A 22,640-nucleotide genomic window follows, 5' to 3' on the forward strand; every position below is an offset into this window, starting at 1 on the left:
ACTGACACCTACACACCACCACCAACTGGCATGGTAACAAATCCACCACCAACGGGCATGGTAACAGCCAAACTGACACATGCACCCAACAGCCCACCAAGTCACAGGAATACACATACAGTATTCACTTGACACACACACACAGGCACAGCAACTAATGGCCACACTGACATGCCAGATAGACCAACATCTGTACCTCCTCTCACACAGAGGGGCCCCCAGTTCCCTCCCATGCTCTTAGGGGCCCCTTCCAATCCTACCCTCTGCCCAATTCCCAGGCCCTGCCTCTCCCCAGTGACATTGCCCTCTTAGGAAGCAAATCCAGGCCTGGGCTGAAGAAGGACAGGGAGGGCTTCATATCCAATGAAAGGTTTTATTAAGCGAATGAGAGATGGGGAGATGGGGGAGGTACATCAACTGCAGGGGCAAGATAACCACAAATACAAGATCCCAGCGACAACCTGGTGTTGACACACCTTTCTTCCCTCCCAACCCACCCACAGCCCTTTGTGAGCAAAAACACCCTCTCCCTGCTGGTCCAGCTGGACATATCAGTGTACGGCCAGAAAACAGTGAAATGAATCCCCAGCTCATTGGGATAAATAAGTTGCACTGGACATTTTAAAATTTCAAATTTAATTACAACATACATAAATAAATAGGACAGACAGCAACAGGACTGTGATGAGCAGCAGCCTGGATTCAAGTTCTGCAATTTGTGCTTTATCTTCTTTGTTCCTTGAGGACCCCTCCTGCCCACTTCTCTCTGAGAGTAGGAAGGGTACAAAGAGTCCACTAGGGCCTCCTTCCAGCACCCCTTTTCTGGGGGTAGGAGATTCTGGAATGAGGGGCACCAACTCCTCAGTAGCACCTCTGATTTATCAATTTTCCTCCTGCCACCAAACACAATGGCTTTGGCCTCTAGAAGCACCCACGGCCACCCAGGCACGCTAATGGAAAGGGCTCTGCCCCATGAGCCAGATCTTTTCATGTCAATTTTCTGTCCAAACACTTCTCAACCATCAAAGGTCAGAAAATTGCACACATGAGACAAATACCTGGGCCCTTAACTTACCAACACACCACCACAGAGAGGCCACCCTCCCTTACTCCAAGCCAGATCCCCAACTGTGGGATCTCTGGATGAATGTTCTCTTTCTGGCCTGACTCTAATCCCACCTTTCAGTCCTTCCCGGCCCACCGCCAAGAGCTAAGTCCCTATTTCAGGGCCTGGGAGCCCCTTAGGGATGGGGTGGGAGAAGCAGTTATTTCCGATGCTTGGCATCCTTCTCCGAAGCCTTGGTTTCACCATGCCCACTGCCCACACTGCTTAGAAACATCTTGTCCAGCCCCTTGAGTGACTCCAGCAAGTAGTTCTGGAAGGCAGTGAGGGCAGCACAGATGGCAGGCCCACCGAAGCCATGGGTGATGAGGCTAAAGTGTGTCAAGCAGCTCTGTACTCCGGGCTCCAGGATGAGTGCTGGGCGGCTGTTGCCCAGCGGTGAGCGGTCCTGAGCCATCAAGTCTGCAAACTCCTTGCAGATCTGCCTGGTGGGAGAAGGAGGGTCAGAGGTTGGAGGACAAAAGTCTGAGCCCAGGGAAGGACCTACTACATGCTAGGCATTTTACAGACATTAGCTACACAATTGCTGACCCTCCCAACAGTCTGCAAATGATGACCATGCTGTTTTTTACAGAAAAGGAAACTAAGGTTCAGAAAAGTCATTTGACTAGCCCAGTATCACACAGCTAATAAACAGCACATGTTGATCACCCTGTAATCTTTCTTTTTTGGATGTCCGGCCCATATTCAAAGTGCAGCTCAGCTACTTACTACCTTATACAGGAAACTTTCCTGGATTCCCTCTCCCACCCCAAACACCCAATGCTTCACAGAACTTTGTCTTTGAAGCTATTAGGAAACAATCCAGAATCTGCTGGAAATAATAACTAGCAGTGAATATAATTGAAGGCTGGATGCTGTGCCAACCACACTGTCTGCATCATCTTAATCTTCATAACAAGTCTATACTATTATTATCCCCATCATATGGACAAGAAAACTGGTTTCAGACAGGTTGGATGACCTGTCAAGGTGACCGAGCTGGGATTTGAACCTAGCTCTAGTTTGCAGCCATTCATTATTCATTCCTTTGTGCGTCCTGTGTGTGGCTCAGGCAAGAGAATCACTCATCATTCATCTTTGTGTCACCATGAAAGCCAGCCAGTATCTTACACAGGACCGAGACCCACGAAGTGCTTGATGAATGAGCTGATAAGTGAACGAGGCGAGCCCCGCCCTGGCTAGGTTTCTCTAGCCACAGTATGAGCAGCCTCAGAGGTCTCTCCATTTGGCAGTCCCAGGAGTCTGTGCTTCCTCTTCTGCCTTGGGCACTTGAGGAAAGCCTCAAAGGCAGGAGGGTGGAGTTGTCAGTTTGAAGGACTGCGTTAGGTGGGAGGACTGGATGTTCTAAGCCGGAAACAGACAAACCCAAGGATGTGAGGACAGGGTTGGCAAAAGTGGGTGGAGTTTGTGTGGGCCAGACTGTGGGGCCCTCAAAAGAGTCCGAACTTTAGCCTACCAATTGGTAGTTCTCAGATTTATCTCTCTCTTTTCTTTTTTTTTCCAAGACAAGGTCTTGCTCTGTCACCCAGGCTGGAGTGCAGTGGCGCGATCCCAGCTCACTGCAGTCTCAACCTCAGCCTCCCGAGTAGCTGGGACTACAGGTGCGCACCATCACTCCTGGCTAATTTTTTTTAGTACAGATGGGGTTTCGCCAAGTTGCCCAGGCTGGCCTTGAACTCCCAGGCTCAAGCAATCTGATCACCTCAGCTTCCCAAAGTGCTGGGATTACAGGCATAAGCCACTGCACCCAGCCTCTCTCTCTTTCTCTCTTTCTCTATCCCCCTCCTCTATCTGTCTTTTCTTGCAGTGGGACTGCTATGGTATGAATGCTTATGTTCCCAAAAATTCGTATGTTGAAATCCTACCCCCCTAGGTGATAGTATTAGGAGGTGAGGCCTTTGGGAGGTGATTAGGTCACGGAGGTGGAGCCGTCATGAATGGGATTAATGCCCTTGTTATAAAAGAAGCCAGAGAGAAACCCCTTCTCCCTTCTACAGTGTGAGGACACACAGCAAGGTGCTGTCTATGAGCCAGAAAGCAGGCCCTCACCCGACACGGAATCTGCCTTGACCTTGAACTTCCCAGCCTCCAGCACTATGAGAAATAAATTTCTCTTATTGGCCGGGCACGGTGGCTCACACCTGTAATCCAAGCACTTAGGGAGCCCGAGGCAGGTGGATCACCTGAGGTCAGGAGTTCGAGACCAGCCTGGCCAACATGGTGAAATGCCATCTCTACTAAAAATAGAAAAATTAACCAGATGTGGTGGCAGGCACCTATAATCCCAGCTACTCAGGAGGCTGAGGCAGAAGAATTACTTGAACCCAGGAGCTGGAGGTTGCAGTGCACCGAGATTGCACCACTGCACTCCAGCCTAGGCAACAGAACAAGATTCTGTCTCAATAAATAAATAAATAACAGTTTCTGTTGTTCATAAGCTACCTAGTTTATGGTATTTTGTTATAGCAGCCCAAATGGACTAAGATAAGAACTCTTTTGGAAAAACTAAATCTTTCGCCTTTTTTTTTTTTTTTTTTGAGATGGGGTCTCACTATGTCACGCAGGCTAGAGTACAGCGATGCAATCATGGCTTACTGCAGCCTTGACCTCCCAGGCTCAGGTTATCCTCCCACCTCAGCCTCCCAAGTAGCTGGGACTACAGGAGTGCACCACCACACCTAATTGTTGTATTTTTACTAGAGACCGGGTTTCACCGTGTTGCCCAGGCTAGTCTCCAATTCCTGGGCTCAAGCGATCCACCAGCCTCAGCCTCTCAAAGTGCTGGGATTACAGATGTGAGCCACCTTGCCTGGCCTGAAAAACTAAATCTTGGGGCCGGGCGCGGTGGTTCATGCCTGTAATTCCAGAACTTTGGGAGGCCAAGGCGGGTGGATCACCTGAGGCCAGGAGTTCGAGACCAGCCTGGCCAACATGGTGAAACCCCGTCTCTACTTAAAATACCAAAAATTAGCTGGGCCTCGTGGCAGGTGTCTGTGATCCCAGCTACTCGGGAGGCTGAGGCAGGAGAATTGCTTGAACCCGGGAGGTGGAGGTTGCAGTGAGCTGAGATCGCGCCACTGCACTCCAGTCTAGGAAACAAGAGCGAAACTCCATCTCAAAAAACAAAAACAAAACTAAATCTTAATAGAATACTAGTTTGTTAAACAGGCCCTGAGGTGCCCTCGCAGACCTAGTTTGAGAATCAGTGCAGCGGGAACCACTGAAGATTCTTATGCAGTGGGGCGGGTGCATGTGCAGGGAGGTTGGGAACAGGGAGACTCTGGGGTGAAGGTCCAGGAGTGAGATGAAGACCTGAGTAGAGGTGGCAGCATGTGAACGGTGGTGAGGGAGGCACAATGGGACTTGCAGAGCAGTCAGGTGTGACTTGGTGGCCTGATGGACGTCACTGGAGCAGAGGGTTGATGGGCAAGGCTAGAAGAGGGAGCCTCAGACCTGCGATGGGGACTAGGGCTGGTAGTGTCCTGGGAGTGTATGTGAGTGTAGGACCCATGCGTGAGCCTGTGTGAGCCAGTATGTGACATCACCGTTCCTGATGCAGGAGCCCAGATATGTTCACATGTAGTGTCCATGTGTGCTCCAGGAGCTTGTGAGGAGTGTTCATGTATGTCTGAGTGATACACATGATGCCCAAATATACCCATATGTGGCACCCAAGTGTGCCCAGGTGGCATGCACACATGTGCCCAGGAGAGCCTAAGCAGGGAGCCTAGGTGTGCCCATGTGTGGTGCCACATGGGCCGCACATACGTGTGTGTGCCCACTGCTCCTGTACACAGTGGTGTGCACGTACGTGTGTGTGCTCACTGCTCGTGTACACAGTGGTGCACAAATACGCACGTGTGCCCACTGCTCATGTACACAGTGGTGCGCATGTACATCTGTGTACTCACTGCACAAAGTGTCCGTTGTGCCCATACATGATGTCTGTCTGTGCATGACACCCACGTGTGCCTGTGCAAGGTGCCCTCACTCACTTGGCAGCCAGCAGCATGCTCTTGCGGCTGTGCAGCTCCCCCGGGTCAGCGTGCTGTCGGCACAGGTACTCAGCGGCTGCCTTGGCTGGGAACTCCGTCTCACAGACGTAACCGAAGTCTCGGGCTAGGTGCACGGCCTCTCCTGGGGGGAGGGGAGCTGTCACTACTGCCAGGTGTACCTCTGTGCCTGGAACACAGCTTTGAACCTCTGACCCCCTGGCCAGGGGGATCCTGCCCCATCCTGCCTGTGTAGATGCCCCCTCTGACTTTCCTTCCCAGCCCAGCTCCAGCCCCCATTCCATTGCCCTCCCTTGGGGCCATTAGGGTTGGGCTCTGAGCTCAGAGATGGGAGCTGGGCCCACCATGTATTCCAGAGGCACCAACCTCCAGGGGAGGGGGCTGTCACCCCCTTCATCCCTTTACCACATCCAAACACTGGCCACTCCCCGCCAACACACACACCCACACAGCCACACCCACACCCGCATACACATACACATACGCACACTGCAAGTAGGTCTCCATTGCACATGCACGCACACATGTACAAAGACTACACACAGAAATCACAAACACACCTTATACATGACAGAGAGTATGCACACAGATACTGCAACGCTTACACGGATACACACACACCACTAAACACACCCTCCTGCATTAGAGACAGTCACACCAGACAACTCACTTGCCCTCACATCCACTCCCATGCTCACCTTCAGGCCTCACTCACCTTCCACTAGCGAAGTCAGCAGCGTCACATTGGCGGCCTTGCGACGGCCAGCTGGCAGGTTGAGCCCAATCTTCTCTAACCGTTCCCGCAAACACCGGCCCCCATTTTTGGACTTGGCCCTTGACATGCACAGAGACAGACAGACATACAACTATGAAGACAAGAGAAACGCATGGAAGCTAAGTGGCTGCCAAAGGGCCTTGTTGCCTCCACCAGCCCCTGTTGAGGTTTGGGATTGGTCCTGGAGATGCTCTGAGGTCTCTTTCAGCAAGGGCACAACTAATCTCCATGGTTTTGCAGCCAAGACAGAGGTGGGGGGCCAGCACCCAGCTCCAGGAGCCCCTCAGTTCACTCTAATCCCCTCAACAGCAGGGGCAGCCAGGGTGGGGCATCCTGGGGTCCTTAGCACACCAGATGGCCACACACACCTACCTGGGGATACACAGACCTATATGTAGAGACACACAGTGACATACAGAAAGAGAGACACATGGGGAGACACAGGTACACATACAGCCACCTGGTGACTCACACACACACACACGTGAAAGAATAGACACGTAGAACCAATAGAGACAGACATATGCAGAGACACAGACTCAGACACCCAGGGACACAGAGGCACAGGATCACACCAAGTCAGGGTCCCAGGAACACATGTACAGACACTCATGGACTCACAGAGATCCTCCAAGATGCTAGGAGTAACGAGATAACCCCTATGACTGCACAAATGCCACTCCCACACAGTGGCACAGATATGTAAACATCCATGTGACTATCTCCAGATGCACAGGCAATCACACACACACACACACACACAGCAGGACACACCCTAGGCCACACATCCCACTAGAAGAAACACAGGATACTCACACTCATGGAAACACATGCTCCTGGCCATCCACTACTATAGACAGATGCACACGCACACACATGTCCACACCATCCTCAGACTCATCAAAGCTCACGGCCCTGAAGCAGAAATACCCTTCCCAGCCACAAAGACATGCACAGAGAGAGAAAGACACAGGTCTAGGAAGACAAACCATGGACTACCATGCTCCACACCCCAAAACACACAGGGCCTATGCTGCCGCGCAGAATGGGTCTTGGGTCCTGGGGTTCATTTCCTGGAAGAGAGGGTGAGGATGGCCCTCTCTCTTCCCCAGACCCAGTCTCGTCCTGACCAGTGTGGATGAGTTCTCCATCCCTTCTCTGTGCCCAGACTTCTTTCTCTGCCCACCTCCCTACCCCAGACCCACAGACATGTGGCAGCCACCAGGGACCTGGGCCGGCCCCCACAACATGCACAATCCAGAGTCCCCGGGGCATCCCCTCCCAGGGAGACTGAGGCAGGGCGCCTAGGTGAGACTGGCCTCCTCTCTCATGCCTTGAGAAGGCCCGAAGAGGCCAGGGATCCAACCAGGCGGGGAATTGTGGGCTGGCCTTCCTACCTGCGGAGGACACCCCCCAGGAGGGAGGCGTTGAGGCACTCCGGAGGCGAGAGTCGCCGCTGCACCTCCCCCACCGTCACCTTGTACTTGGATGTTGAGCTGAGCAGTGAAAGCCGGCCGGGCACGGAGCAGAAGACCTCACCAGGATTGGTGATGCCGCCCACCAGGCTGTCTTTGGCCAAGGAGAGGGCTGAGAGGCTGCTGGCTTTGGAGGGGATGGGCACTGTGGAGAAGAGGGAAACACTGAGCCAGTGGCTGCCGCACACGGCCCCACTCAGGGAAGGGTCTGGTATCCTTGCTTTATGAAGGGAGAAACTGAGTCACAGTGGTATCCTTGCTTTATGAAGGGAGAAACTGAGTCACAGTGAGGTGAAAGTGACTCGCCCAAGTTCCCTCAACTGATGGATGTGAACTCAGAGACTGAACTCTGAGTTGTCTGGCTCTTGAATCTGTGTCCCCCTCACTGAACCAGGCAGGTCCTATCTCAAACTCAAACAGCTCCAGCGGAATCTTGGTGTTTTAGCGGATGCCATCAGAGAGGGACTTGGATGTAAGGATATGAGTGTGAGCTGGAGGCAGGACCCCTGGGCCCTGCAGCAGGGCCAGGCCACGGCTGGGCAATCACAGGGGGTCCCCAAATCCCCTCTTCCCACTTGTGATTCCCACATTTTTCCTCTCCACCCTCCCACCCCACCTCACCCCTGCATCAGTGAGGGGCCTGGAGACTGTGGGCTCCACATCCCGGAGACAGGGAGGTTATTGCCCTGTTAATGCCTTCAAGCTCTGGCCCTCTCTTCCTGCCAAGTCACTCTGCGAATGCTAAAGGAGACCAGGAGACAGGCCCTATACACCCTCCCCAAACACTCCCTAATTATCTACTAAATGTCTGAAGACCAGAGAGGGAATCTGAGAAGTTAATTTTCTTTCTTTCTTTCTTTCTTTCTTTTTTTTCTTTTTGAGATGGAGTCTCGCTCTGTCACCAGGCTGGAGTGCAGTGGTGCCATCTCGGCTTACCGCAACCTCTGCCTCCTGGGTTCAAGCGATTCTTCTGCCTCAGCCTCCTGAGTAGCTGGGACTATAGGTGCCCACCACCACGCATGGCTAATTTCTGTATTTTTAGTAGAGATCGGGTTTCACCATATTGGCCAGGCTGGTCTCGAACTCCTGACCTCATGATCCACCCGCCTCGGCCTCCCAAAGTGCTGGGATCACAGGCATGAGCCACCATGCCTGGTCAGAAGTTAATTTTCTAAAATTCACTTAGACATTCTTGGCTATAAGAGAAAGAAAGTTCTTCCTGCAGTCTAACCTCCATCGTCCTGCTTAGCCTCAGGGGAAGGGAGAATATCGAAGCACTTGCTTCTTTAGCGGAACCCTTTGGCCTTTTCTTCCTTTAAGGAGGTGAGACCCTTGGTAGACAAGGACTCGTGTGTACATCAGGAGTGAGGCTGGAGTGTGGAGTCTGGGACTAACAGCTACTGAGCACTCACTGCTATGTGCTCCCGTAGATAAACCCACTCAGTCCTTGGAACAACCCACAAGGGGCTGCACTTATCACTATTCCCATTTTACAGATGAGGAGACTGATGTCCAGAGAGGTGAAGTAATATGCCTCAGATCACACAGCGGGTAGACGGAGAACCAGTAGGAAACCCAAGACTGTGGTCTCAAAGGCGGTGCTCTTAGCCTTCCAGCCACTTGGCAATACTGGCTGAGCACTTGTATGCCAAGAATGGTGCCAGGCCTGAGGAATACAAAAGTAGGAAAGGCTAGCCTGATCCCTAGCCTGGCAGAACGTCTAGTCTCTCCCTCTCTGGATAAACCTCCCCACCTCCACCCAGCAGCCCAGCCAGAAACGTCTGTGATACCCTCTGCAACCCTCTCCCCCAACACATCCCATCCATCACCACATCCTATCCATCACCACATCCCATCCATCACCACATCCCATCCATCACTAGATCCTACAGCTTTCTTTTTTGGTTTCTCCCACCCCTGCCCATTCTACGACTTTCATTTCTTTATGTGCCTTGGATGTGGCCACTCCTCTGCATGCACACAGACACAGGTTCACCTCCCATGTGAATTTCTCCACAGACCTTGCTCTGGTCTCCTGCCCCAGTCCAGAGGGATCTTTCCATCTGGACGCATCATTCTGCAGCCAAAAACTAAGCCTAAAACTCATCAGAGCCCGGTCAGTTCCCTGAGAATCAAATCCCAGCTGCAGAGCTAGACAAAATGATGTCACCTGTCAATGAGTGCCAACTATAATTTCACCTGTCAATGAGTGCCAGGTGCTGAAAGTTCAAAGAGGTTAAAGTGGGACAGCAAGTAAGGGGCAGAAATGAACCTTCAACTCTGAGCACTGACTCCAAAGCTCACAGCTTTAACCATCAAGTTACAATGGCCTCCTTCACCCTCCCTTGTGTTCTGGCTCTGCCTGCCCCTCTTGCTGGGTCCCCATTTGTCCATTGGGCTCTAGACCCAAGCTGACCAAGAGAAATATAATGTGAGCCACATGTATACATTTACATTTCCTAGTGGCCACCATTTTTTTTTGAGACAGGGTCTTGCTCTGTTGCCCAGGCTGGAGTACAGTGGTACAATCATAGCTCACTGCAACCACCACCTCCCAGGCTCAAGCGATCCTCCCACCTCAGCCTCCCAAGTTGCTGCAACTACAGGTGCATGCCACCATGCCTGGGTAATTTTTGTATATTTCATAGAGATGGGGTTTCACCATGTTGCCCAGGCTGGTCTTGAACTCCTGGACTCAAGCTATCCACCCGCCTGCCTTGGCCTCCCAAAGTGCTGGAATTAAAGGGTGAGCCACCAGGCCTGGCCCACATTTGAAACAGTAAAAAGAAACATGAGGTTAATTTTAATCAATATAATAGTAAATAATATATTACTATTTAGTATATTTTATTTAGCCCGATATATAAAAAATAGAATCATTTCAACATGTAATCAATATTTTAAAAATTATTAGTGAGATATTTTACATTGTTTGAAATTAGCCTTCAAAATCCAATGGACATTTTATGCTTAAGCGCATCTCAATTCAGACTAGTCACATTTTGGGTGCTCAAGAGCCACTCGTGGCTATAGTGGCCACTTGGTGGACAGCACAGCTCCAGGCTTCAAGGGAGGAGGGTAACATAGTAAGTGGGCTGTGGGGGAGGTTGGCAGGTTAGAGGGGCACCTTATGCAAAGTCCCACCAAGCAGGACACAAAGCTCCTGGTTTGTTTGTGTTTTTGTTTTGTTTTGCTGGTTTTTGAAACTAGGATTGTGGATTTTTATGTGAAATCTCTGGATTTTTAAGCATTGGCAATGATTCAAAGATTTAAAAACCCAGCACAGGCCAAATGGAACAAGTGTGAAGTGCCTCCTGGGATGTGGTGACTGCCAGGGTGTGAACTCTTTGAGCCCCACAGTGCTCCTTTGGTTCTCAGGGGTTCTTCTCCACTCTACTGAGTTTAGGCACCAACCCCTGTGCAGAGCTTCCCTCCCCTGCCCCCCAGCTCCCTCTCACCCCCATCCCTGGCCTTACCGCACTGAACCTTCCTGGTCTGTTTCCACGGGTGTCTTCCCTACCAAGTATGAGTGTGTCGAGGGCAGGGTCTTGGCACAGGTGGCCATGAGTGAATATGAAATAAGCTAATGATGCAAGGGCCCTGGGAACCCGAACTGAACTATACTGTGTGTATAAAAAAATTATACCTCGAGCTTGACTTTAAACAAATAAAACTACAAATTAGGCCAGGCACGGTGGCTCACACCTGTAATCCCAGCACTTTGGGAGGCTGAGGTGGGAGGATTGAGCCCAGGAGTTCAAGACCAGCCCGGGCAATACAATAAGACCTTGTCTCTACAAAAAATACAAAAATTAGCCAGGCGTGATTGCACATGCCTGCAGTCCCAGCTACTCTGGAGGCTGAGGTAGGAGGATTGCTTGAGCCCAAGAGGCAGAGGTTGCAGTGAGCTGACCACGCCAGCCTGGGTGGCACAGTGAGATCCTGTCTCAAGAACAAAAACAAAACCAAAAACCTACAAATTGATAAATTAAAAATAAAAAGAAGGGCAAAGTAACTGTCTTCCCTCCCATCACCCCTCACCAGAAGTAGGGGTCAGAGAAACAGGATGAGCAGCCTTCTCCATCCAACTGCTATTAAAACCTAGGGCCCAGGCTGGCTGAGCATGGTAACTCACACCTGTAATCCCAACACTTTGGGAAACTGAGGCAGGAGGATCACTTGAGCCCAGAAGTTCAAGACCAGCCTGGGCAACATAGTGAGACCTCATCTCTACAAAAAAAAAAAATATATTTTTAAGTTAGCCAGGCATGGTGGCATGTGCCCACAGTCCCAGCTGCTCGGAAGGCTGAGGCCACAGAAAGACTGAGCCCTGTTTGAGGCTGCAGTGAGCTGTGATTGCACCACTGCACTCCAGCCTGGAAGACACAGCGAAACTCCATCTCAAAAAAAAATAAAAAAGGATGACTGTATACAAAAACTGTATGCCCTTGTGATAAATACAGCAATGAGGATGAGCTGGAGTATGGAGGAATGTGATAGCCTAGATATGGATATTTGCAAGTGCTTTCTCCTGTTGATGCCAGATTTATGCAAACATAGGTGCTGCTAGATATAAGGGCAGACATGACATTGCTCATGTGTTTGTATATATGAGTGACAGACCTTGCTGCTTCCCCCACTTGTCCCTTTTTTTCTCAGAGCTTCTTCCCTTGAAAATGGCAAGAGGGATGGAATCCATGGTTAGGGAAGCAGGTGGGTCATGGAAGGGCAGTGATGGAGGTCGGAATTAAACTAGCACACAGGGCAAAGGAGAGACACTAAAGTTTGTCTCCCACACACACAGGACAGGATTCCCTGTGGTGACTCCTGAAGCTGAAGTGATCTAATGGTGTCCTGCTGGTCACATATGCAGAAGCCATTCACACACACACACACACACACACACACACACACACACACACACACTCCTGCAGACACAAGAGCTCCCAGTTATTCAACCTGTCAGACAAGGCACTCTGTCCGCAGGTGGTAGATATGGTCTGACTTCTGAACCTAGGCAAGTGTGCAACAGACTCTCCAAGAAGCCTTGTTAAAATTGCAAGTTTTTTCTAGAAGAAAACATAGAAGGCCAGGTGTCCTGGCTTACACCTGTAATCCTACACTTTGGAAGGCAAGGCGGGTGGATCATTTGAGGTCAGGAGTTTGAGACCAGCCTGGCCAACATGGCAAAACCCCATCTCTAGTAAAAATACAAACAACAACAACAACAACAGAAAACTTAGGAGAAAAATCTTCGTGACCTCAGGTTGAGTAAAGAGTTCCTAGATACAACACCAAAAGCAAGGCCCATAAAAGAAAATGATAGGCCAGGTGTGGTGGCTGACTCCTGGAATCCCAGCACTTTGGGAGGCTGAAGCGGGCAGATCACCTGAGGTCAGGAGTTTGAGAGCAACTTGGCCAACATGGTGAAACCCTGTCTCTACTAAAAATACAAAAATTAGTCCAGCATGGTGGCGCTCACCTGTAATCCCAGCTACTTGGGAGGCTGAGGCAGGAGAATCGCTTGAACCCGGGAGGCGGAAGTTGCAGTGAGCTGAGACACCGCCACTGCACTCCAGCCTGGGCAACAGAGCGAGACTGGTCTCAAAAAAAAAAAAAAAAGAAAGAAAGAAAGAAAGGAAATGATGATAAATTGGACTTCATCAAAGTCTAAAACTTTTGCCCCTCAAAAGATATTATTAAGAAAATAGCATGGTGTGGTGGCATGAGAATATAGTCCCAGTTACTCGAGAGGCTCAGGCAGGGGGATCACTTGAGTTCAGGAGTTCGAGGGTGCAGTGTGCTATGATCTTGCCTGTAAATTGCCACCAAACTCCAGCTTGAACAACATAGTGAGACCTATCTCTAAAAAAATTTTTAATTAAAAAAAAAAAGAGAGCAGTTGCTCACACCTGTAACCCTAGCACTTAGGGAGGCCAAGACAGGAGGATCACTGGAAGCCAGGAGTTCGAGACCAGCCTGGGCAACATAGCGGGACCCTGTTTCTATGGAAAAAAAAAAGATAATTTTTAAAAATGCAAAAAAAAATTACAATTTTAAAAATAGAAAAGAAAAAGATAAACCACAAACTGGAAGAAAATATTTTCAAATCATATATCTGATAAAGGACTGTATTCAGAATATATTATATAAAGAACTCTTATAACTCAACAATAAGATAGCAACCTAAATAGAAAATGGTCCAACTATGTAAATAGACATTTCACTAAAAATGAGAGATGAGTGGTTAATAAGTACATGAAAAAGTTCTTAACATTATTAGTCATTAGGGAAATGCAAATTAAAACTATACTGAGATACCACTTGATGGTTATAATAAAAAAGACAGGGGCCAGGCACGGTGGCTCATGCCTGTAACCCCAGCAATTTGGGAGGCTGAGGTGGATGGATCATGAGGTAAGGAGTTTGAGACCAGCCAGCCTGGCCAACATGGTGAAACACCGTCTCAACCGAAAATACAAAAATTTGAGATTGTGCCACTGCACTCCAGCCTGGGTGACAGAGTGACATTCCATCTCAAAACAATAAATAAATAAGAAAGGCCAGGTGAGGTGGCTCATGCCTGTAAGCCCAGCATTTTGGGAGGCCAAGGTGGGTGGATCACCTGAGGTCGGGAGTTCAGGACCAGCCTGACCAACATGGAGAAACCCCATCTCTACTAAAAACACAAAATTAGCCGGGCGTGGTATCACGCACCTGTAATCCCAGCTACTCAGGAGGCTGAGGCAGGAGAATCACTTGAACCCAGGGGGCAGAGGTTGCGGTGAGCCGAGATCATGTCATTGCACTCCAGCCTGGGCAACAGGAGTGAAACTCCATCTCAAAAAAAAAAAAAAAAAAAAAAAAAAAGACAATTCTAAGTGTAGGATGTGGAAAAGTGGAACCCTCACACATTGCTGGTGAGAATGCAAAATAATACAGCCACTTTAGAAAACAGCTTGACAGTTTCTTAAAAATTAAACCTAAACCGACCATATAATCCAGCAATTCCACTCCTAGGAATTTACTCAAAAGCGCTAAAAATATATGTCTATAGTAAGGCATGTATGTGAATGTTCATAGCAACATTATTTAAGACAGCTAAAAAGTGGAAACAACCCAAGTGCCCGTCAACTGACCAATGGATAAACAAAATATGTTACACCCGTACAATGGCATACTACGAAGCAATAAAAAGAAACAAACTGCTGATAATAGTTTGTTTCTTTTTATTGCTGTTTCTTTTACTTAGCATAATGTTTGGGGCGAGCCTCAAAAATATTATGCTAAGCAAAAGAAGCTTGATGCAAAAGTCTGCATATTTATATATTTTATTTATAGAACATGTCCAGAATATGCAAATTTATGGACAGAAAGCAGATCAGTGGTGGCCTAAGGCTTGGGGTGAGAATGGGGAGTAGCTACAAATGGGAACTTCTGGGGATGACAGAAATGCCTCAAAATGGATTGTGGTAATGGTTACACAACTCTACATTTACTAAAAATCATCAAATTATATTCTTACAATGTGTAAATTTTAGGTATGTAAATTTTACCTCAAAAAATCAGTTAAAAAATGCAAGTTCCAGGGCCATACTTCCAAGGGTTCTCATGCAGTCAGTGTGGGGTGGTGCCCAAGAAATTTGCATTTTTTCCTTTTTTTGAAGCAGAGTCTCGCTCTGTCTCCCAGGCTGGGGTGCAGTGGCGCTATCTCACCTCACTGCAAGCTCTGCCTCCTGGGTTCATGCCATTCTCCTGCCTCAGCCTCCTGAGTAGCTGGGACTACAGGCGCCCGCCACCACGCCCGGCTAATTTTTTTTTTTTTTTTTTTTTTGTATTTTTAGTAGAGACGAGGTTTCACCGTGTTAGCCAGGATGGTCTCAATCTCCTGACCTCGTGATCCGCCCACCTCAGCCTCCCAAAGTGCTGGGATTACAGGCCGTGAGCCACCGTGCCCGGCCAAAATTTGCATTTTTAACAAGCACCCCCTGGGGGTCCTGATGCATGTGGTTCCTTAGACTACACTTAGGGTACCACTGGTCCAAAGCTTGAAGGGGTTGGAGCAAGAGGAAGGTAGACGGGAGGGGTAGTGACCTGCTCCCCAGCCCACACTGGGGCACAGCATGTGCAAATGCCCTCCCTAGAGTCTCCTCATCTTCCCTGCTGGGACCAGCTGATTAAGTTTCCTTCTCATCAACTGCCAGAGGGTTTCTTTCTTTCTTTTTTTCTAAGATGGAGTTTCTCTCTTGTTGCCCAGGCTGGAGTGCAATGGCACGATCTTGGCTCACTGCAACCTCCGCCTTCCGGGTTCAAACGATTTTCCTGTCTCAGCCTCCAGAGTAGCTGGGACTGCAGGCATGCACCACTATGCCTGGCTAATTTTTTTGTGTTTTTAGTAGAGACGGGATTTCACCATGTTGGTCAGGCTGGTCTCAAACTCCTGACTTCAGGTGATCCACATGCCTCGGCCTCCCAAAGTGCTGGGATTACAGGCCTAAGCCACTGCGCCTGGCCCAGGGTTTCTTTTACATATAATTTCTATCCTTCACTCCCCTGCTCCAAGATTTTCCATAGCTCCCACCGTTTTCAGGTAAAGTCCAAACTCTATCTGCACATCTTTTAAGTTGCTTTCTGGGGCAGAGAGTAGCCTGGGAGGCAAGTGAGAAAGGGTTGTGGAAGTGCAAGTTCAGTAAATTTTTGATATTTTGTTTATCGTGGATTTTTGCACTAGTTTCATTTAAAAAGGACAAGCGTGGTGGCTCACACCTGTAATCCCAGCACTTTGGGAGTCTGAAGCAGGCAGGTCACTTGAGGTCAGGAGTTCGAGACCAGCCTGGCCAACATGGTGAAACCCCGCCCCTACTAAAAATACAAAAATTAGCTGGGTGTGGTGACAGGTACCTGTAATCCCAGCTACTTGGGAGGCTGAGGTGCGAGAATCTGGGAGGCAGAGGTTGCAGTGAGCTGAGATCGTGGTGCTGCACCCCAACCTGGGCGAGAGAGTAAAACTGTGTCTCAAAAAAAAAAAAGAAAGAAAAGATTATTATTATTATTTTTTTTGAGACGGAGTTTCGCTCTTGTTGTCCAGGCTGGAGTGCAATGGTGTGATCTCGGTTCACTGCAACCTCCGCCCCGCGGGTTCAAGTGATTCTCCTGCCTCAGCCTCCGGAGTAGCTGGGATTACAGGTGCCCGCCACCCCACCCAGCTAATTTTTGTATTTTTAGTAGAGACGGGGTTTCACCATATTGGCCAGGCTGGTCTCGAACTCCAGACCTCAGGTGATCCACCTGCCTCGGCCTCCCAAAGTGCTGGGATTGCAGGGTGTGAGCCACTGCCGCCCGGCCTCTATTTTTTTTTTTTTTTTTGAGATAGTCTCCCTCTGTTGCCCAGGCTGGAGTACAGTGGTATGATCTCGGCTCACTGCAACCTCTGCCTCCTGGGTCAAGCAATTCTGCCTCAGCCTCTCGAGTAGCTGGGATTACAGGCTAGCGCCACCACACTGGGCTAATTTTTGTATTTTTAGTAGAGATGGGGTTTCACCATGTTGGCCAGGCTGGTCTCGAACTCTTGACCTCAAGTGATCCGGCCTCCCAAAGTGCTGGGATTACAGACGTGAGCCACTGCGCCCGGCCTATTTATCTTGATTACTGAGTTTTTTGGCACCCTCTCAAATTCTGTCCCAGAAGTCAGTATCTCACTCATCTCATCCATGTCCTGGCTGCTTAGAGATTCTCTGGGAAGTGGAGACCCTCCCCAGCTCCCTCCTCCTTCTCCAGGGCCAAAGACAGAAAGGAAGAGGGCGACTGTTTACATCAGCTCTTGTCCTAGAGATCCTCTGAGATTCGACAGCTGAGCCCGTGGAGAGGGATTCCCCACCCCCAAGTAGGCAACCACCCACTCTCCTCCAGAGGGAACGAGGGATCCATCTCAGTTCTCATCCTTGACCACTCCCCTCCAGCTCTGATTGTATAACCTGAAACCCACACACGGTTTGTAACATTTTTACCCCCCCGAGACGGAGTCTCGCTCTGTTGCCAGGCTGGAGTACAGTGGCGCGATCTTGGCTCACTGCAATCTCCGCCTCCCGGGTTCAAGCGATTCCCCTGGCTCAGCCTCCTGAGTAGCTGGGACTACAGGCGCGCACCACCATGCCCGGCTAATTTGTTTGTAACCTTTTTAACCTGTCTGGCTTTTCCACAGGGAGAGGATTTGCACATGCTGTGTCCTGTGTGATGAAAGTAGCCCTTTTTACACACCCCCTCTTTCAATGCACTCAGACTTCAAAACCCATCACTCATTCATTCAACAAACACCCACTAAGCACCTCTTGAGCCCGGTTCAACTATCTCTCCTCTAGGCACTCACCCAACCTCAGGCACTCACCCAACCTCGGGCACTCTCCGCGCCTCCTCTGAGCTCCTCCCCCGTCCCATACAGCCCCTGCTCACTGCTGGAAAATATTCCTGTTAAGCTCCGTCCCCACCAGTCCTGCCTGCTTTCTGTGTGTCTGGGATAGGTTGCAAAACTGGAGGTGACAAATGTGGGCAGGAAATGGAGGGCTCCCTTATACTCCTAGGGTCGGCCTCAGCCCTGCCATCTCCTGCCCAATACCGCGGGTGCAACTGGCGGGGGACCCGGAAGTGTGTGGTAAGGCGCCGGGGCTTCGCCTGGCCGCCCCTCCCGGACGCTTGCCTGCAGTCAGCGAAGCTTTTCCAAGCCAGGTCTGGGCCCTGCGAGCTCCAGGTGCCTCTGCCCCGCGGCGCTGGCGAAGTCGAAGCCGGAGAACGCCCACCGCAGCGATGAGAAGGCCGCTTCTGGGGTGGGGCTGAGGCTGCAGCTGCCTCCCATTCGCACCAAGGACCCCAGCCTTCAGCGACGCAGCCGCCGCTCCCGCCCAGGCTGGGAGGCACTGTAGGGATCCCACGCTTCAGGTGGCCAAAGAGCGACTTTCTCTGATTCCAGGGCCCTGGCGGGACAGGCTCCAGTACCGCACTCGGCGGAGGCCGAAGGTCTGTGGGGCAGGACAGGAGTTCCGCGTGTCGTCGGAAGGGCCGAGGACGAAGGAGGGCGTTAATTCACTCCCCACTGGGTTGGCGGCGACGCCGAGTCCCGCAGTGACCGCGGAGGGCCAAGGTGAAAACTGCTGGGGGCGCCGAGGGCGGGTGTGGGGAGGGGCGGCTCCAGGGAGCAAGGAGCCCACCTGCCTCGCCGCCGCAGCTGCCCTGGGTGGCCCGCCCACGCTTTCCTCTGGGTCACGACCTCCGGATCCAACTGTGCCCGGCTTCTGCCCCTTCCCCTTTGCTGCTGCTGCGCTGGCTGTAACTTGACGTCTAGGCTGGGGCGTCCAGGGCGCAGTCTCCGCTCAGGTCGCCGGCGCTCCACTCGCTCCACTGGGTCACAGACCCGCTCAGGCTGGGGTCCCGCTGGCGCTGGGGTCCCGCTGGCGCTGGGGTCCCGCGGTTGTGCACGTGAGTCCGCGTGGCCCCGTCCCGCGCGGTTGTGCACGTGAGTCCGCGCGGCCGCGTCCAGCCCCGCTCCAGGGAGCCAGCGCGCCGCACCTGGGATGTTAGGACTCTCGTTGTGTTCTTTGGACTGCTTTGGGGGATTTCGGCGCACCCCTAGGATCTAGGAGTCTTGGAAGTTGTTTGAGAGAAACCATCTCTGGGAGGGCCTGGCATCCAGTCTCCTGTCTCGGCTTTGGACCGGGGTTCCGGGTTAAGGTGCTCAGAGCAACAGCTGATCCTTCTACCCTTGCGCAGGGCAGAGATCCCCAAACTCCTTTCTAAAATGCAGGGTCTTAGTCTTTCTCAGGTAGTCAGTGAACCTAGACTCCCAGTCTCTTGAGCCCAAGCATGAGTAGGGAACTGGGACCACCACCATGCTCATATTTCTGGTGGCCAGGAAGTCCAGGCAGGCTTTTGCCCACTGCAGGCGGATCTCTTTCTTCAGGGGTCAAGAAAGGCTCTGTACAGTAAGCCAACCAAACCCCACCAGCAGCACTGCGCTGCAACCAGGTTCCTAGTGTCTTTCCCACACCCCCAGTTCCACGCGACACAGGACACAGCCCCAATTCCACCTGTCCCCCACCCACTTCCTGCCCTGTTGCCTCATCTTCCCTGCTACACACTCCAGGCCATCCACCCAACCCCCAGCTCCTGGTAACTCAGCCCCAGCTCCTGGAAGTCCAGTTCCAGCCTTGCTAGCACCACTTGCACCTTGGCCTCCCCCGAGAACAAGTGGAGGGCAAATAGAGCCCAGGCTTGAATTCACTCGTTTGAAAAACAACTCAAGCCAAACCCTGTGGGAGCAGTGCCTGCCTGGGGCACCTCAGGCTCATGTGCACCTCTGAATTCTTTCGGGCACCTGCCCCAAATGTAAAGAGGCAGCTGCCCAATGCCTGGGCCCCTCTGAGTCTCTGCTCCTCTCTGGCTGTCTCTCTGTTTCTGTCGTCTCTCACCTTCCCCTGTCATGGCCAGTACTTGGTCCTCAGGCCAGAAAAGGTGGGTCCCGTGTCCCTGGATTTTACTAATGCCAGGAGTCACACAAATACTCCTGTATATATATTTCCGTGCATGCTTGGAAATCCTCAGATACCAAAGAACAAAGTGCAGGACACAACAGAGATACTGTACACATTGAGACCCCCAAATGCAGAGAAATGCACACCAACATACAGAGACACACCTCACAAACACATTCACAGAAACAGACACACTCACACTCCAAGAAATACTAAGACACCCATGAAGGGAACATTTCAGACACGCACAGGACCCTGAACTCACATAGACACAGACAGCCAGGAGCAGGTGGGCCCTGACTCAGGTGCACACAGCCTAACACACAGTATTCACACACAAGCTCCCCTAAGTCTAAATGCCGCAAGAGACTCCGTCAGAAAGAAAATTCCCCCAGAGGCCTCCAAGCCCCTGCCTGGAAGGAAGGGGAAGAAAGTGCCCGCCAGGCACCGAAATGCTAAGGCACTGTAAAGTGAAAATCATTTCCCCAACTCCGTGGGAACAGCATTTCCATTCCCACCTCTTATGGAAACAGCGAAGTGGTTTAACTCGTTCTGCAAATCAACTCCAGATCCACAAGAGTGCCCTCCCCCTCGGCGGGGAGAGGCCAGGCTCCCAGTGCTGCAGCCCAGTGAACGCTGATCCGCTGAGGCCCACCCCAGGCCGCAGGGTGCTGGGCAAACTTACCAAGCCCGCACCTCTGCCTAACATCTGGCTGGGCCAGGAAGAGTGCCTGGTGGACACCCAGCCTGGCGACACACAGGAGGCACGGCCGGTGAAGAAAATGGATCTGTGCACCAAGGGCCTGCACCATCTCGCCCGGCTCTGCCCTGACAGATGCACACCATTCCTTACCTTTCTTGATCACGGACTGGTCTAGGAGGCTCATTCCCGGCTCGTCCATTGCCTGCAAATAGCAGAGGGTGGCGGTGAGGGCGCATAAAGCCCTAGCCGCTCACGGCTTCCGAAGCCCCTGCCACCCACGGTCTCTGTCTGCTCCGCCCAACGCGCACCACCTTCGCTTGGGGCGGCGACGGTCAGGCCCAGGAATCGCTATGTCCAGGCACCGAGCTGGAGCCCTGGGCATCTCACCGTACAGTACAAAAAGGGAATTTTGAACCTTAGACTGGTAACTACTATGCTTCTCTTCGCCCCAGGTGCAGGATGCCCCATGGATGCCACACGTGGCTCAATGGCCCAGCGGGGAGAAAAGAAGTGAGTCGGTCCCTGCCGAGGGTTGCTGCCACCCAGGGACTGCTGGCGGACTTAGTGCCAGACAGCCTTGATGGCCAGGCAACGTCTAACCCAGGAGGTGGGGCACATCCTCGGAGTCACCAGTGAGATGTGGCGAGCTGGGAGAAAAGTCGGGTTCCTGCATTTGTCACCTTCTGCCTCCAGCCATGGTAGTAAACCACCGCGGCCAGTCCCGACCCATCCCGGATCCCTCGGGTCTCACCTGCAGGTCCTCCAGACCGGGGGCCACCGCCAGCCCCTGAAGGCCGAGCGGTGCGTCTGCCAGGCCGTGCGCGCCGTCGGCCAGGCCGTGCAGGAGCCGGGGCACGGCGGTGGCGTAGTCACGGCGCGGGTCAAGGCCCAGGGCGCGGGCGGGCGGTGCCAGCAGGCCGGGAGGCTCCTCGTGGGCGCGGGCGGCTGCGCGGGGCGCGGCCCAGGCGGCCTGAGGAGGCTGCGGCTGCGCCAGGGGCGCCAGGCCGCCATACGGGTCCCCTGCCAGGTGGGGAAAGGCTGCGGCGGCGTCGGGCGCCTGACCGTAGGGCAGCGGTGGCTGCGGGTAGGGCGGCGGGAAGTAGGGCGGCTGGAATTCGGCGGCAGCTGCGGCGGCCGGCGTGTGGCAGAGCGGGGGCGCCGGCCCATAGGCCGCCTGGGGCAGAGACGACAGGCGGGCCCCGCCGACAGCTGCTCCCAGCCCGTCGGGGCGCTCCTGGGGAAGGAGAGGGGTGCCTTAGGTGACCCACTGGCAGCTGAAAGGACCCCAGCCTGAAAGGATCCTCCTCAGCTCGGGAGGGTTCAGCTGCAGTCCCTCCGGTTTCTTGGGGCCCGAGGTTTATTTCCGAGCCACCCGCGGGCGCAGGAGCCTCAGGCTCGGGACAGCGGTCACTTGCGCATCGCGTTCTCAGCTGGCGAAGTCCCTGCGGCCCCCTCCCTCCGAGATTTCGTTAGCGCGGGACAGGAGGGTTGGAAAGTCCAGCACTCAGGCGCCCCGATCCCCCGGCCGAAAATGTCCCGGGCCCGACTACTCACCATGGCGGAGTAGGTGTGCACCAGCATGGGGCGGTGAGTGCCGGGCGCGAGGCGTGGCGGCGGCGGAACCCTAGCCCGACGGCGAGCGCTGCGGGCAGAGGCGCCGGGAGCCGGCACAGCCCGCGGGGGTCACGGTGCGGTAGCTGGGTGCGACCCAGCCGGGATCCTAGTGGGCGTGGGGTCCTCAGCGGTGGCCGTTCCCGGGCGGGTCCATGGAGGCAGGACGGACGGGCACTGATCGCACTTGGAAAAGTCGGTCAACGGGTGCCCAGCGCCCGCCCTTCCTCCTCTGAGCGTAGCCTGCTCCATGCACTCTAGTTATAGTGGCGGGGGCGCGCCGGGCCACCGGGGGCGCGCATTAAAGAGACAAGCTATGGCAGTTCTCTCCCTTTTCCCCAGCGGCCGCCCCAGGGGAGGCAGTGGCTTTGGCGGGATCGGGTAGGGTGGGTAGGGGGCGTGAATTCAGCCCACAT

At 52.6% G+C, this 22,640-nt stretch overlaps 1 protein-coding gene across 1 annotated transcript; it reads right to left on the reverse strand.

The window, feature by feature from the left end:
* Positions 1-509: 509 nt before the first annotated feature.
* Positions 510-22,194, reverse strand: TFAP2E (transcription factor AP-2 epsilon). Its single transcript, XM_002811064.6, has 7 exons — positions 22,168-22,194; positions 21,365-21,847; positions 20,764-20,815; positions 7,312-7,534; positions 5,855-5,973; positions 5,122-5,263; positions 510-1,548 (listed from the first exon to the last, which is right to left on the reverse strand). The coding sequence occupies exons 1-7, from the start codon at positions 22,192-22,194 to the stop codon at positions 1,266-1,268; spliced, it is 1,329 nt and encodes a 442-aa protein (XP_002811110.4). The 3' UTR covers positions 510-1,265.
* Between the last annotated feature and the right edge of the window lie 446 nt (positions 22,195-22,640).

Source organism: Pongo abelii, chromosome 1 (genome assembly GCF_028885655.2).
Source record: "Pongo abelii isolate AG06213 chromosome 1, NHGRI_mPonAbe1-v2.0_pri, whole genome shotgun sequence".
Taxonomy (NCBI): domain Eukaryota; kingdom Metazoa; phylum Chordata; class Mammalia; order Primates; family Hominidae; genus Pongo; species Pongo abelii.

Excerpts from the sequence above, each read along its gene's own strand:
- TFAP2E (XM_002811064.6), bottom strand. The coding sequence starts at position 22,194 with ATGCTGGTGCACACCTACTCCGCCATG. Across the intron at positions 21,848-22,167 it reads TGCACACCTACTCCGCCATG|GAGCGCCCCGACGGGCTGGG; the intron begins GTGAGTAGTCGG and ends CTCCTTCCCCAG. Across the intron at positions 20,816-21,364 it reads CCGGTCTGGAGGACCTGCAG|GCAATGGACGAGCCGGGAAT; the intron begins GTGAGACCCGAG and ends TGCTATTTGCAG.